At 45.6% G+C, this 15,957-nt stretch overlaps 1 protein-coding gene across 1 annotated transcript in view; it reads right to left on the bottom strand.

The window, feature by feature from the left end:
• Positions 1 to 5,439: 5,439 nt before the first annotated feature.
• The window catches only part of LOC144479266 (semaphorin-3D-like), a 105,034-nt gene continuing 94,516 nt past the window's right edge, over positions 5,440 to 15,957 (bottom strand). The window contains exons 16-17 of the mRNA XM_078197935.1: positions 15,235 to 15,374; positions 5,440 to 6,167 (exon numbers count right to left, since the gene is read on the bottom strand). Coding sequence (XP_078054061.1) covers positions 5,796 to 6,167; positions 15,235 to 15,374 — 512 coding nt within the window. The 3' untranslated portion in view covers positions 5,440 to 5,795. The remainder of the gene's footprint in view (positions 6,168 to 15,234; positions 15,375 to 15,957) is intronic.

The raw sequence follows: 15,957 nt of genomic DNA, 5'->3' as shown, positions 1-15,957 counted from the left end.
CACAATCCTTTGAAGAAAGTTCATTATGTTCTGGTGTATTTATCCCTCACCCAACACCATCAAAAAATGTCATTTGTTTCTTTGCTGTTTTTGGGATCTTGCTGCATGAAAATTGGCTGCAGTATTTGCCTACATAAAAACAGTAAATGCACTTCAAAAGTATAAATGCTTTTTCTTTGATAATGGGCAATTCTGTATAACTTTGAGTACTGAGGGAATTTTAAGCCTTACAATATAGACTTGATACACTTACTCTAGTTTGTGGAAGCTAATTAGACTGTGCCCAAGGAACAATATTATGGCTAGTCATGCAGTGGCTGTGCTGAAGGGGAGCAAGTCTAACAGGGCTTTTGTTTCTGGCTGCTTTTGAACATCACCTGAAGCATGTAAATAATGGAAGTCAAAATTCACTCGACAGAAACGTTTCCTCTTGTAGTTAATTGTTACAAGATTAGAACATTAAGATCATAAGTTTAAGTTTATTTATTAGTGTCACAAGTAGGCTCACGTTAACACTGCAATGAAGTTATTGTGAAAATCCCCCAATCGCCACACTCCGGCGCCTGTTCGGATACACTGAGGGAGAATTTAGCATGGCCAATGCGCCTAACCAACATGTCTTTCGGACTGCGGGAGGAAAATGGAGCACCTGGAGGAAACCCATACAGACATGGGGAGAACACATAGACTCTGCGCAGATAGTGACCCAAGATGGGAATCGAACCTGTGTCCCTGGCGCTGTGAGGCAGCAGTGCTAACCACTGTGCCACCGTGCTGTCCTTTTTCACATATGATGAAGGTGATTGATAAGAGCAGTATTTATCAAAGTGGGGTTCGTGACTCATGGGTGGATCGCAGGATGTTGAAAAATGGACCGTCAAAAATGATCCCTAAAGATTACCTGGCCTTTTCTCCCCCTGGTTAAATTCTTGCTGCAGTACTGTGTTTGACCACATGAGGCAAGAATAAACAGGCCAGCGCACCCTGTACATGCACTTGACACCAATTTTCTTTCCCTTTCTAATAATACGATTGTAGACACGGATCATTTTGTTATACGAAAGAGAGGGTCTGAGACAAGTCATAAGTGAACGTGGGTCACAAGGGATGGCCATTTGATATAAGTGGGCCACCGGGAAAGAAGTGAAAGACACTGGATTAGAGAATTGTTTTCTTGTCGGCAAATGAGACTCACTAAGTCCATACATCTGTAGACACATTCTTGATTATTGAGCATAGATTTGAGAAATTACAGTGTGTTTCATACTGTCATCTAGAATGACTAAAGTATAAAGTAGCAACAGTATTAATCAGTTAACTTGAGGATGTTCTTGCAAAAAGCTGATTTCATTTCAAAGCCAAGCCTCATTATAATGCTACAAGAATGGTACTGTCAGAGCCAGAGAATGGACTTGTGCCCTGGATCCCTCTGCATTCCATACACAGCTACCCCTCACACATCCCTACCCTGATCCATCAAAACACAAATGTGAAGCAACACACAAGAAAAAAGGAGCCTCCCAAAAAATGTATGCACTGCATTATTATGTAGTTTTTAACATACCATTCTGTCAGGCTGTTGTGAATTTTACCAAGGGCACACGATTTGCCTGAGACTCCTGGGCATGAGCCATCTTGGTTTTTGCACTCATTCACTCCTGGCTCAACAAAAATAAACAAAAAGTCTCTTAAATTGCTAATATTGTTATCCAATGCACTGAATGCAAGACCAAAGTCTTTGTGCCTTATTTAGAAAGCAGAGAAACATAGAATATAGAAGGAGGAGTAGGCCATTCAACCCTTCAAGCCTGCTCCGCCATTCATTTTGATCATGGTTGATCATCAAATTCAGTATCCTGATCCTGCCTTCTGCCAATATTCCTTGATCCATTTAGCCCAAAGAGCTATATCTAATTTCTTCTTGAAACCACACAATGTTTTGACCTCAACTACTTTCTGTGGTAGTGAATTTCACAGATTCACCACTCTCTGGGTGAAGAAATTACTCCTCACCTCAGTCCTAAAAGGTTTATCCCTTATCTTCAAACTATGAGCCCTAGTTCTGGACTCCCCCACCATCGGGAACATTTTTTCTGGACCTACCCTGTCTAACCCTGTTAGAATTTTGTAAGTTTCTGTGAGAAGATGACCAGCACATTTTTGTGACATCAGTATGTTAAGGAATAAGTAGGCTTGTTTCACAGCCATTTTTAACACTGAAGTCCTTTCAGTACAGTTGTGGATTTTTAGTGCAACATTAGTTAGTAGAGGAGATACAGACAGCTAATGCTTGGTCACACAAAATGAAATAAAATGTTTTAGGCTTTCCAGTAAGAATGCTGATGAGAAGTATCAGTATATTCAGCAACATTTATCTGCAGGCTAATCAAGAAAGTGAGAAAAAAACCACCTTGCAAAAAAAATTGGCAGAGGGAAAGGGAACAGAACTATCTCCCTTTTATTACAGAGTCACTTGGAGCTTCCCACTTCTGCCAGGAAGGAAAATGAACTCCGGCTCATTAGGTGACTCTGTTATGAACCAGGTTATATTACCTAAGCCTCATTTATTGTCAAACAAGGGGTTCATGATGTGTAAAACTAATTCTGAATAAGATCTGTAAGAAATAGCTCAATAATTTGTATGTACAAGGTGAACTCTCCATTTAATGTACCTGTTAGATATACACATACTTGTTGTATATATAAAAGTAAAATATTACAATATATTTAAGTAGTAGCTTGGGATGATATATATAATTCAATGAAGGTATATTTCATAATCTAAGTATGAGAAATGCCCGATTTATGATTTTGAAAAGGTAATATAAAGTATGCTTAGCTATCAAAGGGTATAATTTAACATACATGTTAAATAATACTTTTGGTAATCTTTAAAAAGTGGCTCCAATTTTCCTCCAGATCAGCAAGAGCATATCTGTATAGTCCTCAATTTAGTGTCATTGGCCACCAGCAAGATCTTCCGATCCTGCTGAAGTCAATGGCAATTTGTATGGCTTGCCTGTCCCGCCACCCAGGAACCTGTGGTGGGGGTCGACTTCAGCGGGATTCCACTGAAAGGAAGGCCTGGAAAATTCCGCCCAATGAGGCTAACAGTACCGAGCGATATAATGGACTAAATATGATCGCAACTTTTCAAGTTAGGGTGGCACGGTGGCACAGTGGTTAGCACTGCTTCCTCACAGCGCCAAGGTCCCAGGTTCAATTCTTGCCTCGGGTCACTGTCTGTGTGGAGTTTGCACTTTCTTCCTGTGTCTGCATGGGTTTCTTCCGGGTGCTCCGGTTTCCTCCCACAGTCCAAACATGTGCAGGTTAGGTGGATTGGCCAAGTTAAATTGACCCAAGTGTTGGGGGAGTAGCAGGCTAAATGTGTGGAGTTACGGAAATAGGGTCTGGGTGGGATTGTGGTCGGTGCAGACTCGATGGGCCAAATGGCCTCCTTCTGTACTGTAGGGATTCTATGAATCTTTGCACATGTGCATTTAAATGCAAAGTCGCTGTTGGAAACATCTTGCTCATGTATAGAGTGAGTTGTAACACCTTACCGATAGGCTTGGCACTAAAATCAATTTAATGATGTAAATTTGGATTACTTGTCTACTAGTTCACCACTAAAAATGTCAGAAAATATTATGGCTGGTGCATTTAGGAGTCAGTTGACATTTAATGGCATGATAATTGATCATTCCTGCTAACCAATGGCTGTAATTTTCTGGCTGTTCACATTGGCGGGATCTTCTGGTTCTGCCGATGGCGCGTCACTGCTGTGGGATTCCCGGCGGCGTGGGATGGAGTCAGTGGGAAATCCCATTGACAGCGGTGGGACCAGAAGATCCACAAGAAGCATGCTAGGGAGAGGTCAAAGAATCCTGCCCAAATGGTGGGATTTTACAGCTTTGTTGTGTGAGACCGGAAAATCTCACTCCAGGGTCAATGCACATTTCCGTTGTCCGACACTCGCACGCTCCGATTCCGTAGCGGGTGAGGCGGTAGAATTCCGGCGAACATCTCTGACCCTGAAAACTTGTATATGTATAAAGTCTCATTCCTTCAGTCATTAATTACTGTTAAAGATGTAAAACAAAACTTTTTAAAAAGCTTTTGTTGGCACATTTTCTATTTCTATCTTAATCCCATCTACCTGTCCCAATTTTTGTTCTATTTTCCAACATGATTTAAATCAAATTTATACTACTTGTTTCATAGTCCTTGGTAACAGGAGCTATATCAATACCAGTTGCCTTCTCCTCACCTTAAGTTTAAGTTTATTTATTATTGTCACAAGTAGGCTTACATTAACATGGCAATGAAGTTACTGTGAAATCACCTACATGCCACTCTACAGGGTATAAAGAATAGACACAGAGATACAGTTCCAAGAAGGTGAGACACCCAACACAGGGTCCAAGGAAGAGAATCAGCCCTTTCAATGTGTGTGAGCACCAGTGCGTCAGGAGGTTCAGGTTTTTATGGCAGGTCACCCCTGACATCCACAGCTTTCTGGAACTAGACCTCCTTCCCAGTGGGTTAGGTAGGCATGCACTGCCTGTGGCCATCAAAGCCAATCCATTCCTGTGCTTACTGCAGCCTCCATGTCCAGTTTACCCATTATAACCAATGCCATGGTCTCATTAATTGGAAATCCTTCCTTTGACAGATATCTTCTTGCCACTGCTTTGATTCCTGGCTAGGGAACACAGAGGTAGGTTTCTAATGCTGTAGCTCAGTTAAAGATCCATGGCAAATCCCATTGTAGAGTTCCTCAGTGTCCCTCCTGTCATTCCAATAGGGACTAAGTTGAGAATATTCCACCTTACATGGCTCATTGAGAATTCTTCAATCTAATTGTTGAAGAGCTTTGGTATTTCTTGCTGGCTCATAGATGTTACTGATGCACGGTGGCATGGTAGCACAGTGGTTAGCACTGCTGCTTCACAGCTCCAGGGACCTGGGTTCGATTCTCGGCTTGGGTCGCTGTCTGTGTGGAGTTTGCACATTCTCCACGTGTCTGCGTGGGTTTCCTCCGGGTACTCCGGTTTCCTCCCACAGTCCGAAGATGTGCGGGTTAGGTTGATTGGCCATGCTAAAAATTGGCCTTAGTGTCGTGAGATGCGTAGGTTAGAGGGATTAGTGGGTAAATATGTAGGGATATGGGGGTAGGGCCTGGATGGGTTTGTGGTTGGTGCAGACTCGATGGGCCGAATGGCCTCTTTCTGTACTGTAGGGTTTCTATGGTTTCTATGATGCCCTAGTGGACCAGAGACTGAATTTGAACATGTCTCCACTCCAAAGTCTTTGAAAAGCCTTATAGGCAGCTGTCAGTGAAACCATGATCCTCACACAGTTGGTCATCACAAACTTCACAAATCATTGGTGGCTCTGTGATTGGGAGCTTGGGGTAGCAATTCATTCCACACTGATACTATAAGATAAATTTACTGACTTCTTGAAAGCTTTGAAAACTCATCGACATTTTCTTCCCCAAACTATTTTTTTTTAAAAAACTGCCTATGTGGTAATATTTGCTTTTAAAGCAAACTTCCTTTAAGGAAACATGTATTGCTCACGATTAGAATACACCCAGACATATTCATACTTCTTGCCACATTTTTTAGCTCTTACGCCCACATTCTATTTCATCCATTTGCTCTTCATAGTACACCAGAGACAATAGTCTGATTATTCAGCCAAGGCTCTGATACAACAGTCCAGTGAATAACATTTATTACTGTATCTCCTCAAAGGAGCACCATAATGCATTTTATATTGTTCAAAGTCTAATACCGCTTAAACTCTCTTGTGTTTTTCCAATTTGCGGCAGTCTTACTATTTTGTCCTCTCTTGCCATTGCGCCAGATTTGCTGGCAGTACTCGTTCACAGTGATGCCTGGTTTGTTCAGAAGCTGCAAGAAGTCCTTGTAACGTAGCCTCGTCCGGCTTGGAATGTCTCTCCCTTTACCATCGTTGTACGCTGCTTTCATGGGAGCCGCCTTAAAGTCACTCAAAATAATCTTAAGGTGAAATTTTGTAATGAGTTGTGTGAATGTGTTTTCCACAGCTCTGCAATAATAAATCCCAGCATCATCTTCCTGTAAGTGCCGTATGAGTAGACCAAGTCTTGTTTTGATGATCCTGGAACCATATTTTATCTGTATAAAAAGAACATTTTGGAAAAATATCATGAAGTGAAATATATCTGCAGGTTGATAAAAATCTTTTTATAACATGAAGACAAGTTAATGAATTTATATGTATTTTACTCTTTGTTTACAGGATAAGGGTGTCACTCGCTAGGCTACCATTTATTGGCGATTCCTAATTGTCCTTCAGAAGGTGCTGGGTACCTATCATTATTGTTTTAAATTAGATGTATCTATTATGATCAATACCTATCCAATATTTTTGTGAACATTTGTCTCATATTGGCAGGTAATGCTTCACCATGTTTTTCTTCTTGCATCCCCATGTACAGTATGAGGATAAATGCAGTTTGTAGCCTGGTGAAGTTTCCTCCTGTTCCACCAATGTGCCTTAATTCTAAGCTCAGCAATACAATCTCTAATACACCACGTGGCATTTCCATTTCCTAATAACAGAGATGGGCTGACTTGTGTTTGTTGACTTGTATCAGCAGAAACTTATTTTTGGCTGTTCAAACTTGAAAGCTGTGTATTTGACAAGCAGTGGGCAATGGAAATGTAGTCTTCCCTTGGGAAATTGTTTTGCACCAGCAGCTATTGGAAAAAATGATTTAAATTGCAAACTTGGGGTAATTCTGACTGTGTTACATTCATAGTTACCCAGAAAAAGCTAGAAGTTTTCTATGGGTTTCCCATGAGGGTTCAGTGTGGGTCTGTACAATAGTTACCCAGAAGTTAGTAATGGTTTTAAAACCATTACTAACTTTTGGGTAACTATTGTACAGACCCACACTGAACCCTCATGGGAAACCTCCTACCATTCTGACTACACCTTGCCATGTGGATCTCACCCCCTGATGCGCGATATAACACACGAGAGGCTGAATGTACTCGGGAAATAAAGGCTTTTATTGCCAACAATAACAGAGCTACTTTATACAGTATACGATCCCAGACTAAAGGGTCACCAGGCAGAGCAGTGACCTTTATACCTCTCCCAGGAGGCGGAGCCAACTGGGGTGTACCATAGGACTATATTAACAGGTAGAACAGCCCAACCCTAACCCCAACAGTAACATATCTACAGACTCATAGTACTGGCCAGACCATGGCTCAGCACTACCTGGTGGGAACCAACAATGGTTCACCACATTCACCCCTCCTTTGAAAACAAAGGCCGGCGGGGTACAAAACACAGAACAATTGTTCATCTGTCTATAAATTCAAACGGTCTGGGGGACCGCACCGTCGCTGTGACCTCCTCAACACCGGCGATGACACCGGTTCAGGCAATTGCGGTGACGTTCTCTCCAAGGCGGTGTCCAGCGACTCCTCCAGTGCCTCACGGGCCGGTAGACCACGAGGTGGTGACAATCCGCTGAACTCGGGCACGCCTTGAAATGGCGACCACCTCCTGGACTCAGGCAAGCTGTACACGGGAGTAAGAGGGTTAAGTGGTGGTCCCGATACTGCCCGCGCTGTGTCAGGAGGGGAAATAATGGTTGGGGGGTCCCTAACAGGAGGTGTGGGAGCGACAGGGGTTTCCAAGCCCCCTGCTGGCGCCAGATCTCGAATCGAGAACGTGTCCTCTCGCCCATCAGGATATGCCACGTAAGCATACTGAGGGTTGGCGTGGAGGAGATGGACCTGTTCAACCAAAGGGTCGGACTTGCGGGTCCTAACATGCCGCCGCAGGAGGACAGGTCCTGAGTACGTCAACCAAGACGGTAATGAGGTCCCAGAGGAAGACTTCCTAGGGAATGAAAACATTCTCTCATGAGGAGTAGCGTTGGTTGCCGTACACAGGAGTGAGCGTATGGAGTGGAGTGCATCAGGGAGTACCTCTTGCCAACGGGAGACTGGAAGACCTTTAGACCTCAACGCCAGTAAGACAGCCTTCCAGACTGTAGCATTCTCTCGTTCGACCTGTCCGTTACCCCTTGGGTTGTAGCTCGTGGTTCGACTAGAGGCAATCCCATATGAGAGCAGGTATTGCCTCAAGTCATCGCTCATGAACGACGAGCCCCTATCGCTGTGGATATAACAGGGGTAACCGAACATGGTGAAAAGATCACGAAATGCCTTGATAACCGTGGCAGCGGTCATATCAGAACAGGGAATGACAAAAGGGAATCGTGAGTACTCATCAACCACATTGAGGAAGGACACGTTCCGATCTGTCGAGGGAAGGGGGCCCTTAAAGTCCACACTCAGTCTTTCGAAGGGACGAGTGGCCTTAACGAGGTGTGCCCTGTCAGGTCGGTAGAAGTGCGGTTTGCATTCTGCGCATACCCGGCAGCTTCTGGTTATGAACCTGACATCCTCCACCGAGTAGGGTAGATTCCGGGCTTTTATGAAGTGGAAGAGCCGAGTGACCCCCGGATGGCAGAGGTCATTGTGGAGAGCCTGCAATCGATTCTCCTGCATACTAGCGCGACAGGGCATCCGAGGGCTCGTTGAGCTTCCCTGGACGGTACATGATATCATAATTGTAGGTGGAGAGTTCGATTCTCCACCTCAAGATTTTATCATTCTTGATCTTACCCCGTAACGTGTTGTTGAACATGAACGCCACGGACCGCTGGTCCGTGAGTAGAGTGAACCGTATTCCAGCCAAGTAATGGCGCCAATGCCGAACGGCCTCCACAAAGGCCTGGGCCTCCTTTTCCACCGCCGAATGTCGAATTTCAGGGCCTTGGAGGGTGCGAGAGAAAAAGGCGACGGGCCTGCCCGCCTGGTTAAGTGTGGCGGCCAGGGCGAAATCAGATGCATCACTCTCCACCTGGAAGGGGATGGACTCATCAACAGCGTGCATCGTGGCTTTCGCGATGTCGGCTTTTATTCTTGCAAAGGCTAAGCGAGCCTCTGTTGCTAGGGGAAAAGAGGTAGACTTGATGAGCGGACGGGCTTTGTCCGCGTAATTGGGAACCCACTGTGCATAGTATGAGAAAACGCCGAAACATCTTCTCAGTGCTTTGATGCTAGTGGGCAAGGGAAGTTTGAGGAGAGGACGCATACGGTCTGGATCAGGGCCAAGGACCCCGTTTTCCACCACGTATCCGAGGAAAGCTAGGCAGCGCGTGCGAAATACACACTTCTCCCTGTTGTAGGTCAGATTCAGGCGAGATGCAGTGCGTAAGAATCTAAGAAGGTTGGCATCGTGGTCCTGCTGGTCATGGCCGCAGATGGTGACGTTATCCAGGTACGGGAAGGTAGCCCGCAGCCCGTTCTGGTCCACCATTCGGTCCATAGCACGCTGGAAGACCGAGACCCCATTCGTGACACCAAAAGGAACCCTTAAAAAATGGTACAGGCGACCATCCGCCTCAAAGGCCGTGTATTGTCGGTCCTCTGGGTGAATGGGGAGCTGGTGATAAGCAGATTTTAAGTCGATGGTGGAGAACACCCGGTACTGCGCAATCTGGTTGACCATGTCAGATATGCGCGGGAGGGGATACGCATCCAGCTGCGTGTCTCTGTAATTGGTCTGACTATAGTCTATGACCATCCGGGGTTTGTTCCCATTCTTAACCACCACGACTTGCGCTCTCCAAGGACTAGCGCTAGGTTGGATGATCCCTTCCTTGAGGAGCCGCTGGACTTCAGATCGAATGAAGATCCGATCCTCAGCGCTGTAACGCCTGCTCTTTGTTGTGATGGGCTTGCAGCGTGGCACGAGATTCTGGAATAGGGAGGGTGTGGTAATCCTAAGCGTTGAGAGACTACACGTGGAGCGCGTTGGGCAATTTAGAGGCTGCAGGTCTCCCACTGAAAGTGGAGGGAGTGGCCCATCGTACTGCAGGGTTACACTCTTCAAGTGGACCATAAAATCTAGCCCTAGGAGTATTGGCGCGCAAAGGTGCGGTAACACAAGGAGCCTGAAGTTCTCGTAAACCGTGCCCTGCACCGTCAGATTGACCACGCAGCTCCCTAGCACGGTGACAGACCGGGACCTTGACGCCATCGAAATTGTCTGCTTGACAGTCTGAATCTGGAGACCACACCGCTTCACGGTGTCCGGGTGAATGAAGCTCTCCGTGCTCCCGCTGTCAAACAAACAATAAATCGGGCGTTTGTTTACCTGTATGTCCATCATGGACTTGTCGAGTCTGTGAGGCTTGGCCTGGTCCAGGATGATCGAAGCCACCGTTGGTTCGTGGGTGCAACTGCAGGCAGCTGAGATGGTTGATGACGACCCCTGCTGGTCATTCGCGGTCGGTGCCGACCAAAATGGCTGCCCCTGCAGGTCGCACGTGTCTTGCGACTCCGTCGTTCGGAATGGCGACGTCCTGGAATCACACATGGTAGAAGACCTTGAAGACGCAGAAGACAAGGAGGCCGGCTCCGGTGAGTCACACGCCGCACTGCTGTTCTTGGATGGAGGTTTGGACCGGCATACTTTGGAATAATGCCCCTTCTTGCCACAGGCGGAGCACAGCACCGCTTTAGCTGGACATCACTGCCGAGGGTGTTTCACCCCCCCCACAGAAGTAACACCGCGGGCCACCTGGAGCTTCTGCCGTCGTCAGGTCCGAGGCTGGGAACGCAATCGCGCAGTTTTTCGGTCCCGCTGAATGAAGTGGAGTCTGCGACTGCCCCTGCCACACTGTCTCCACGTGGTCGTCGGGGTACATCGCCAGACTTTTGGAGGCCGTTTCTAGAGCGTCAGCTAACTCTATGGTTTTAGTGAGATCGAGGTTACCTTGCTCCAACAGCCGAAGGCGGATGTACGATGAGCCGATTCCCGCCACGAACGCATCTCGAGCTAGGTCGTTCATGTACTGGTCTGCCGACACTGACTTGCAGTTGCAGGCTCTGGCTAGCTGCTAAAGCTCGCACGCATACTGTCGTTTCGCCGGGCTGCCGCCGTCGAGTGGCTAGAAGGTATCGAGCATGGATCTCATTCGGCGGTTTGTTGTATCGCTTCTTGAAAAGCTCGAGGGCCCCTTTGTAGTCGGTGGCCCCACGGATCGCTAAGTATACAGCGTCACTTACCCTCGCGTGGAGGACCCAGAGTCTGTCGGCGTCATCGGTGACCGCTGTGGAGGCGTCGAGGTAATCTTGGAAACACTTCAACCAGCGGTCGAAAGTGTTCGATGCTCCCGCCGCACGTGGGTCCAACGTAAGCCGTTCGGGTTTAAGCATTTGCTCCATGTTTTCTTTTGTCGTTTTTTTTTCAAAAAAAAAGAATTTACTTGTTGGCAATAAAATTGATGCGCGATATAACACACGAGAGGCTGGATGTACTCTGGAAATAAAGGCTTTTATTGCCAACAATAACAGAGCTATTATATACAGTATACGATCCCAGACTAAAGGGTCACCAGGCAGAGCAGTGACCTTTATACCTCTCCCAGGAGGCGGAGCCAACTGGGGTGTACCATAAGGACTATATTAACAGGTAGAACAGCCCAACCCTAACGCCAACAGTAACATATCTACAGACTCATAGTACTGGCCAGACCATGGCTCAGCACTACCTGGTGGGAACCAACAATGGTTCACCACACCCCCATGGGATGACCAATCCCCCTTTCCTCCTCCCCCAGGGTTCCCCATCCACAGGATTCCCTCCCATAGAACTTCCCCCACCGAACTCGACGGAATTCCCTCCCATAATAGGATTCTTCCCCCCCCCCACCAAAGAAATTCCTGTGACTCTTCTCTCCCTCTCATGTGTACTCACCTCCAAGGCCCAACTCCTGATTGTTTGTCTGTCCCCACCCCACCTCCAAGGCCTGAACTGACACCCTCCCCTCCCAGCGACCCGGGCCCAATTCAATCATCCCCTGCCATCGAGGCTCAACCTGACCCCTGAGGCCTGACCCGTTCTCCCATCCTGAGGCCCAATCCGACCATCCCTCAAGGCACAACCCAATCCTGCCCCCACCTCCCCAATCCCCCACCCATTTACTTTCTATAATTACCTTCTCCCTGACCTGTCAAGAACCTTTCAACTTGGCTGGGCCTTTAACTTAATTGGTTTACAGCAGCTAGTGCTATAAGAAAGGAGGCGTGGCCTCCTTAAATCTGACTGAGCTGCCCTCGATGCTGGGCCCGGGGATGCACTGCACCGTGGCAGTGCCTGGGTCATGCTCGGCCTGTGTCGGATGGTCGGGTGAGATAGGATCGAAAAATATTTCAGGTAAGAAAGTAGGGTGTGGCAATCGATTACTATTGCCACTCCACGGAGATTCAGGCGAATATCTCTAACTACACCATAGAATTTTCAAATAAATGTTAGCAGCAAAATTCAACATAGAGCTTCAGAAGATTGTCTCGCAATGATTTGAAAAACTGATTGGCTTTAATATTTGGCTTTGCCTGATCCAAAATAGGGACTAGTTTGCCAATACTAATGCAAACAAGGCGAATAACAAATACATTTCCCGATGTAACCCTAATTCCCAAAAAAGGTTAATTTCTTTGTACAAAAATCATATTTAGCAAAATCCCTTTCTACTTTATATTACTTAAGATTATGAGCGTGTTCTTACCCGCCACACTCCCGCTGCAGCGGAGGGGAAAATCCCGTCGGTGTGAACGGTGATAAGATTCTGGCCTATGTTTTAAATTCCTCACATCAATTTCCCACCACTTTCCTCTACCTTATATGCTCGTTCATGGCAAATTAACGATTAAATACCACGGCTGAATCAATTAGAGTGGTAATGCACTGATTGCATTATTGATTTTGCAAAACTGTTTGATTATAATTTTAAATACATATTACAAATGAAATTCTAAGATACAAATGAAATCCAAGCGTCAGAAACCTGCAAGTTTTTTTCAGAATGACATTTATCAGTTTAAGCTGTCCCATCGCTATGCCTCCAAAGACCCCTTGTATTCTCAATAATGTTGGCATCTGAAGAGCTATAGGTTCTAGCAGTTAATTTTGGTCCCAAAGAGGCATAATTATTTGTTGGATCACAAATAAGAAACAGATCTGTCAACAGTGCTAAATGTTAGAAAGGTGATTTATAACCCACAAGAGTCCGGTTGCATTTAAGTGGGGGTATAAATTGATATGGATTGGGTGCATTTTTAAGCCATAAAACATTAACAGTAGGACAATCTGTGTCCAATCTGCGCAAGGTTTGGTTGCACTGCCAAATTTGTGGGGCTTTTTTTTAATACATCTCGTGGATTTATTAATCAGTCCCTTAAGTATATAAATAGCAGGGTAATGCCTTTTAAAGGACCTCAGCCAGAAATTAGGTAGCTTAAGATTTGTCAGCAATTCCCATGGCCACCAACAAAATGTAAGCTAAATATTTATTTTCTGTTCCCGTGGAGCCAGTTGGAGCAGGAATATGGACTAAATTCTACCCCATGAGTGGTCACAGTAAGGCGTCTCACAACACCAGATTAAAGTCCAACTTGTTTATTTGGAATCACGAGCTTTCGGAGCGCTGCTCCTTCATCAGGTGAGTGGAGTCAAGTTCACTTTCAAAACAGAATGAGTCAGATTCATTCAAAATGAATGTATGAGTTTGATAAGTCATGGAGAAAAATCATGATTAAGACTTTTCCAAGATTAAAACAAAAGCGTGAAATGAAAGGAGACAACAGGAAAAATATCACAAATGTTTAAAGTTTATTTATTAGTCATAAGTAGGCTTATATTAACACTGCAATGAAGTTATTGTGAAAAAACCCTAGTCGCCACACTCCGGAAAACTTAGCATGGGCATTGTGCCTAACCACCATATCTTTCGGACTGTGGGAGGAAACCGGAGCACCCAGAGGAAACACACGCAAACACGGGAAGAACGTGCAAACTCCACACAAACAGTGACCCAAGCCGGGAATCAAACCCAGATCCCTGGTGCTGTGAGGCAGCAGTGCTAACCACTGTGCCACCGTGCCGCCCGTTTAAGTAGAAAAGAAGCGTTCAAGTAAGCTCTTGTGAGTTGGCTGATAGTCCAGAATGTCTCTCTACAAATGGAATGGATTTAAAGTCAACTTGCATGGTGGTACAGCAGTTAGCTGCCTCATAGTACCAGGGACCCAAGTTTGATTCTGGCCTCGGGTGGCTATCTATGTGGAGTTTGCACATTCTCCCCATGTCTGCGTGGGTTTCCTCTGGGTGCTCCGGTTTCCTCCCACAGTCCAAAGATATGCAAATTAGGTGGAGTAGCCATGCTAAATTGCCCCTTAGTGTCAGAGGGATTAGCAAGGGTAAATACTTGGGGTTACAGGGATAGGGCCTGGGTGGGATTGTTGTCGATGTAGGCGTGATAGGCTGAATGGTCTCCTTCTGCACTGTCGGGATTCTATGATTTTATGATGCCTTTAATGTGTAGTTAAACTATTCCAATGAGCCCACTTGTGATTGAGAGTCACATTTTTACCAAGCACCATAGGCTAGCAGTAGAGCAGTGATGTGCATCTGTGGATCCTGAATATGTTATTTTGCTCCAGAAATTATGCTGTCTTACTGTGATGATGGTCAAGGCTCAATTTATTATTTTCACACTTTAACAGACCACAATCTGTAATATTTCACTGGTTACTGACCATGAGAATGTTAGGGTGATTTACTTATAGGAATGATGTGAAAATGTATGCTATCATATTTATTGTCTGATTAATAATTGAAAACAAATCATTTGCAATGCACCTGAAGGATTTACTAGGTGTGGTGAACCACTGTTACTACATGTATGTGCCTGGACACACCCATGCTGCACCTGGCCCGAGACTCCTACCTTTCCACCTGAGACCCCTCCCTTTCCACCCAGAGTGGGGTATAAAGGTGATGGTCCCTCCTCCTTGCCTCAGTTCAGACCAGTTCAGCTACAAGGGTGTGCTCCTGTTCTCAGTGAATAAAAGCCTATTAGTTTTCCCTCACTCTCAGAAGTCTTCGCGTCGTAATTGATAGTGCATCACTAGGCCTGGAATTTCTGGATCCACCCACCACAGGACTGGAAATTCCCACCTGATGCCAACAGACCTATGGCTGGTCCGTCAAATTTTCCTTCCCGCCCCCGACGATTCCCGGCACAGGTAGGACCAGAAAGTTCCAGCTGACATCTCCAATCCAATGATGTTCAGTGTTGGAATGACTTACCTCCTCCTGTTGGCCATCCAATGATCGCTGAACAGACCAGATGACTGATGTCTGCTGTGACCTTGGGCTGCACTCCAGGAACGTGGAATTGGACTGCACTCCAAAAATCAACTTCTTCTCAGTTGGCACATTCTTTGCATCTGTGTAATAGGATTTGTTTATTACAGGCATTCATGGGAAAGAATTATAATGACCATTCCATGCTAGTAAACACCAAAGTAGGTAGGATAAATTTTAACAACTAATGATTAAAACATTCCATGGCCCAAAACGGAAACAGCTGCTGTGATAACTACTGGTGTTCCAATGATCCAAACCATCAGTTGTTGCAAGGAATGTTTTAAATGGTTCCATGCCCGTGCAGGATGTGTGCCAAATAACCAATGAAGTCGCACTGAGCTGAATCTTAACTCCCAGGTGGGTAGGTGTCATGTCAAAGGTTAAACTGCTTAAAATCTGGAACAGGAATGGAACCCACCTTGAACCCATTCAACTTTATATTTTAATGCAGATGAGAGAAGATATGGGCGACAAATCTGCTTGTGGGAAGTGGGATGATCATTTAAATATTATAATGAGGCTACATGCCACCGAGCAGGGCACTTAGCAAATTTCAAGGCAATCAGGCTGAGTCAAGGTGGTTTTGTTGAGGGAGATCATGTTTAACTCATTTATTGGATTTCTTTGAAGGAATCGTTTGTCCAATGGATAAAGGGGAGCCAG

Source organism: Mustelus asterias, chromosome 25, assembly GCF_964213995.1.
Source record: "Mustelus asterias chromosome 25, sMusAst1.hap1.1, whole genome shotgun sequence".
Lineage (NCBI taxonomy): Eukaryota > Metazoa > Chordata > Chondrichthyes > Carcharhiniformes > Triakidae > Mustelus > Mustelus asterias.
This window is presented reverse-complemented; position numbering and strand designations above follow the sequence as displayed.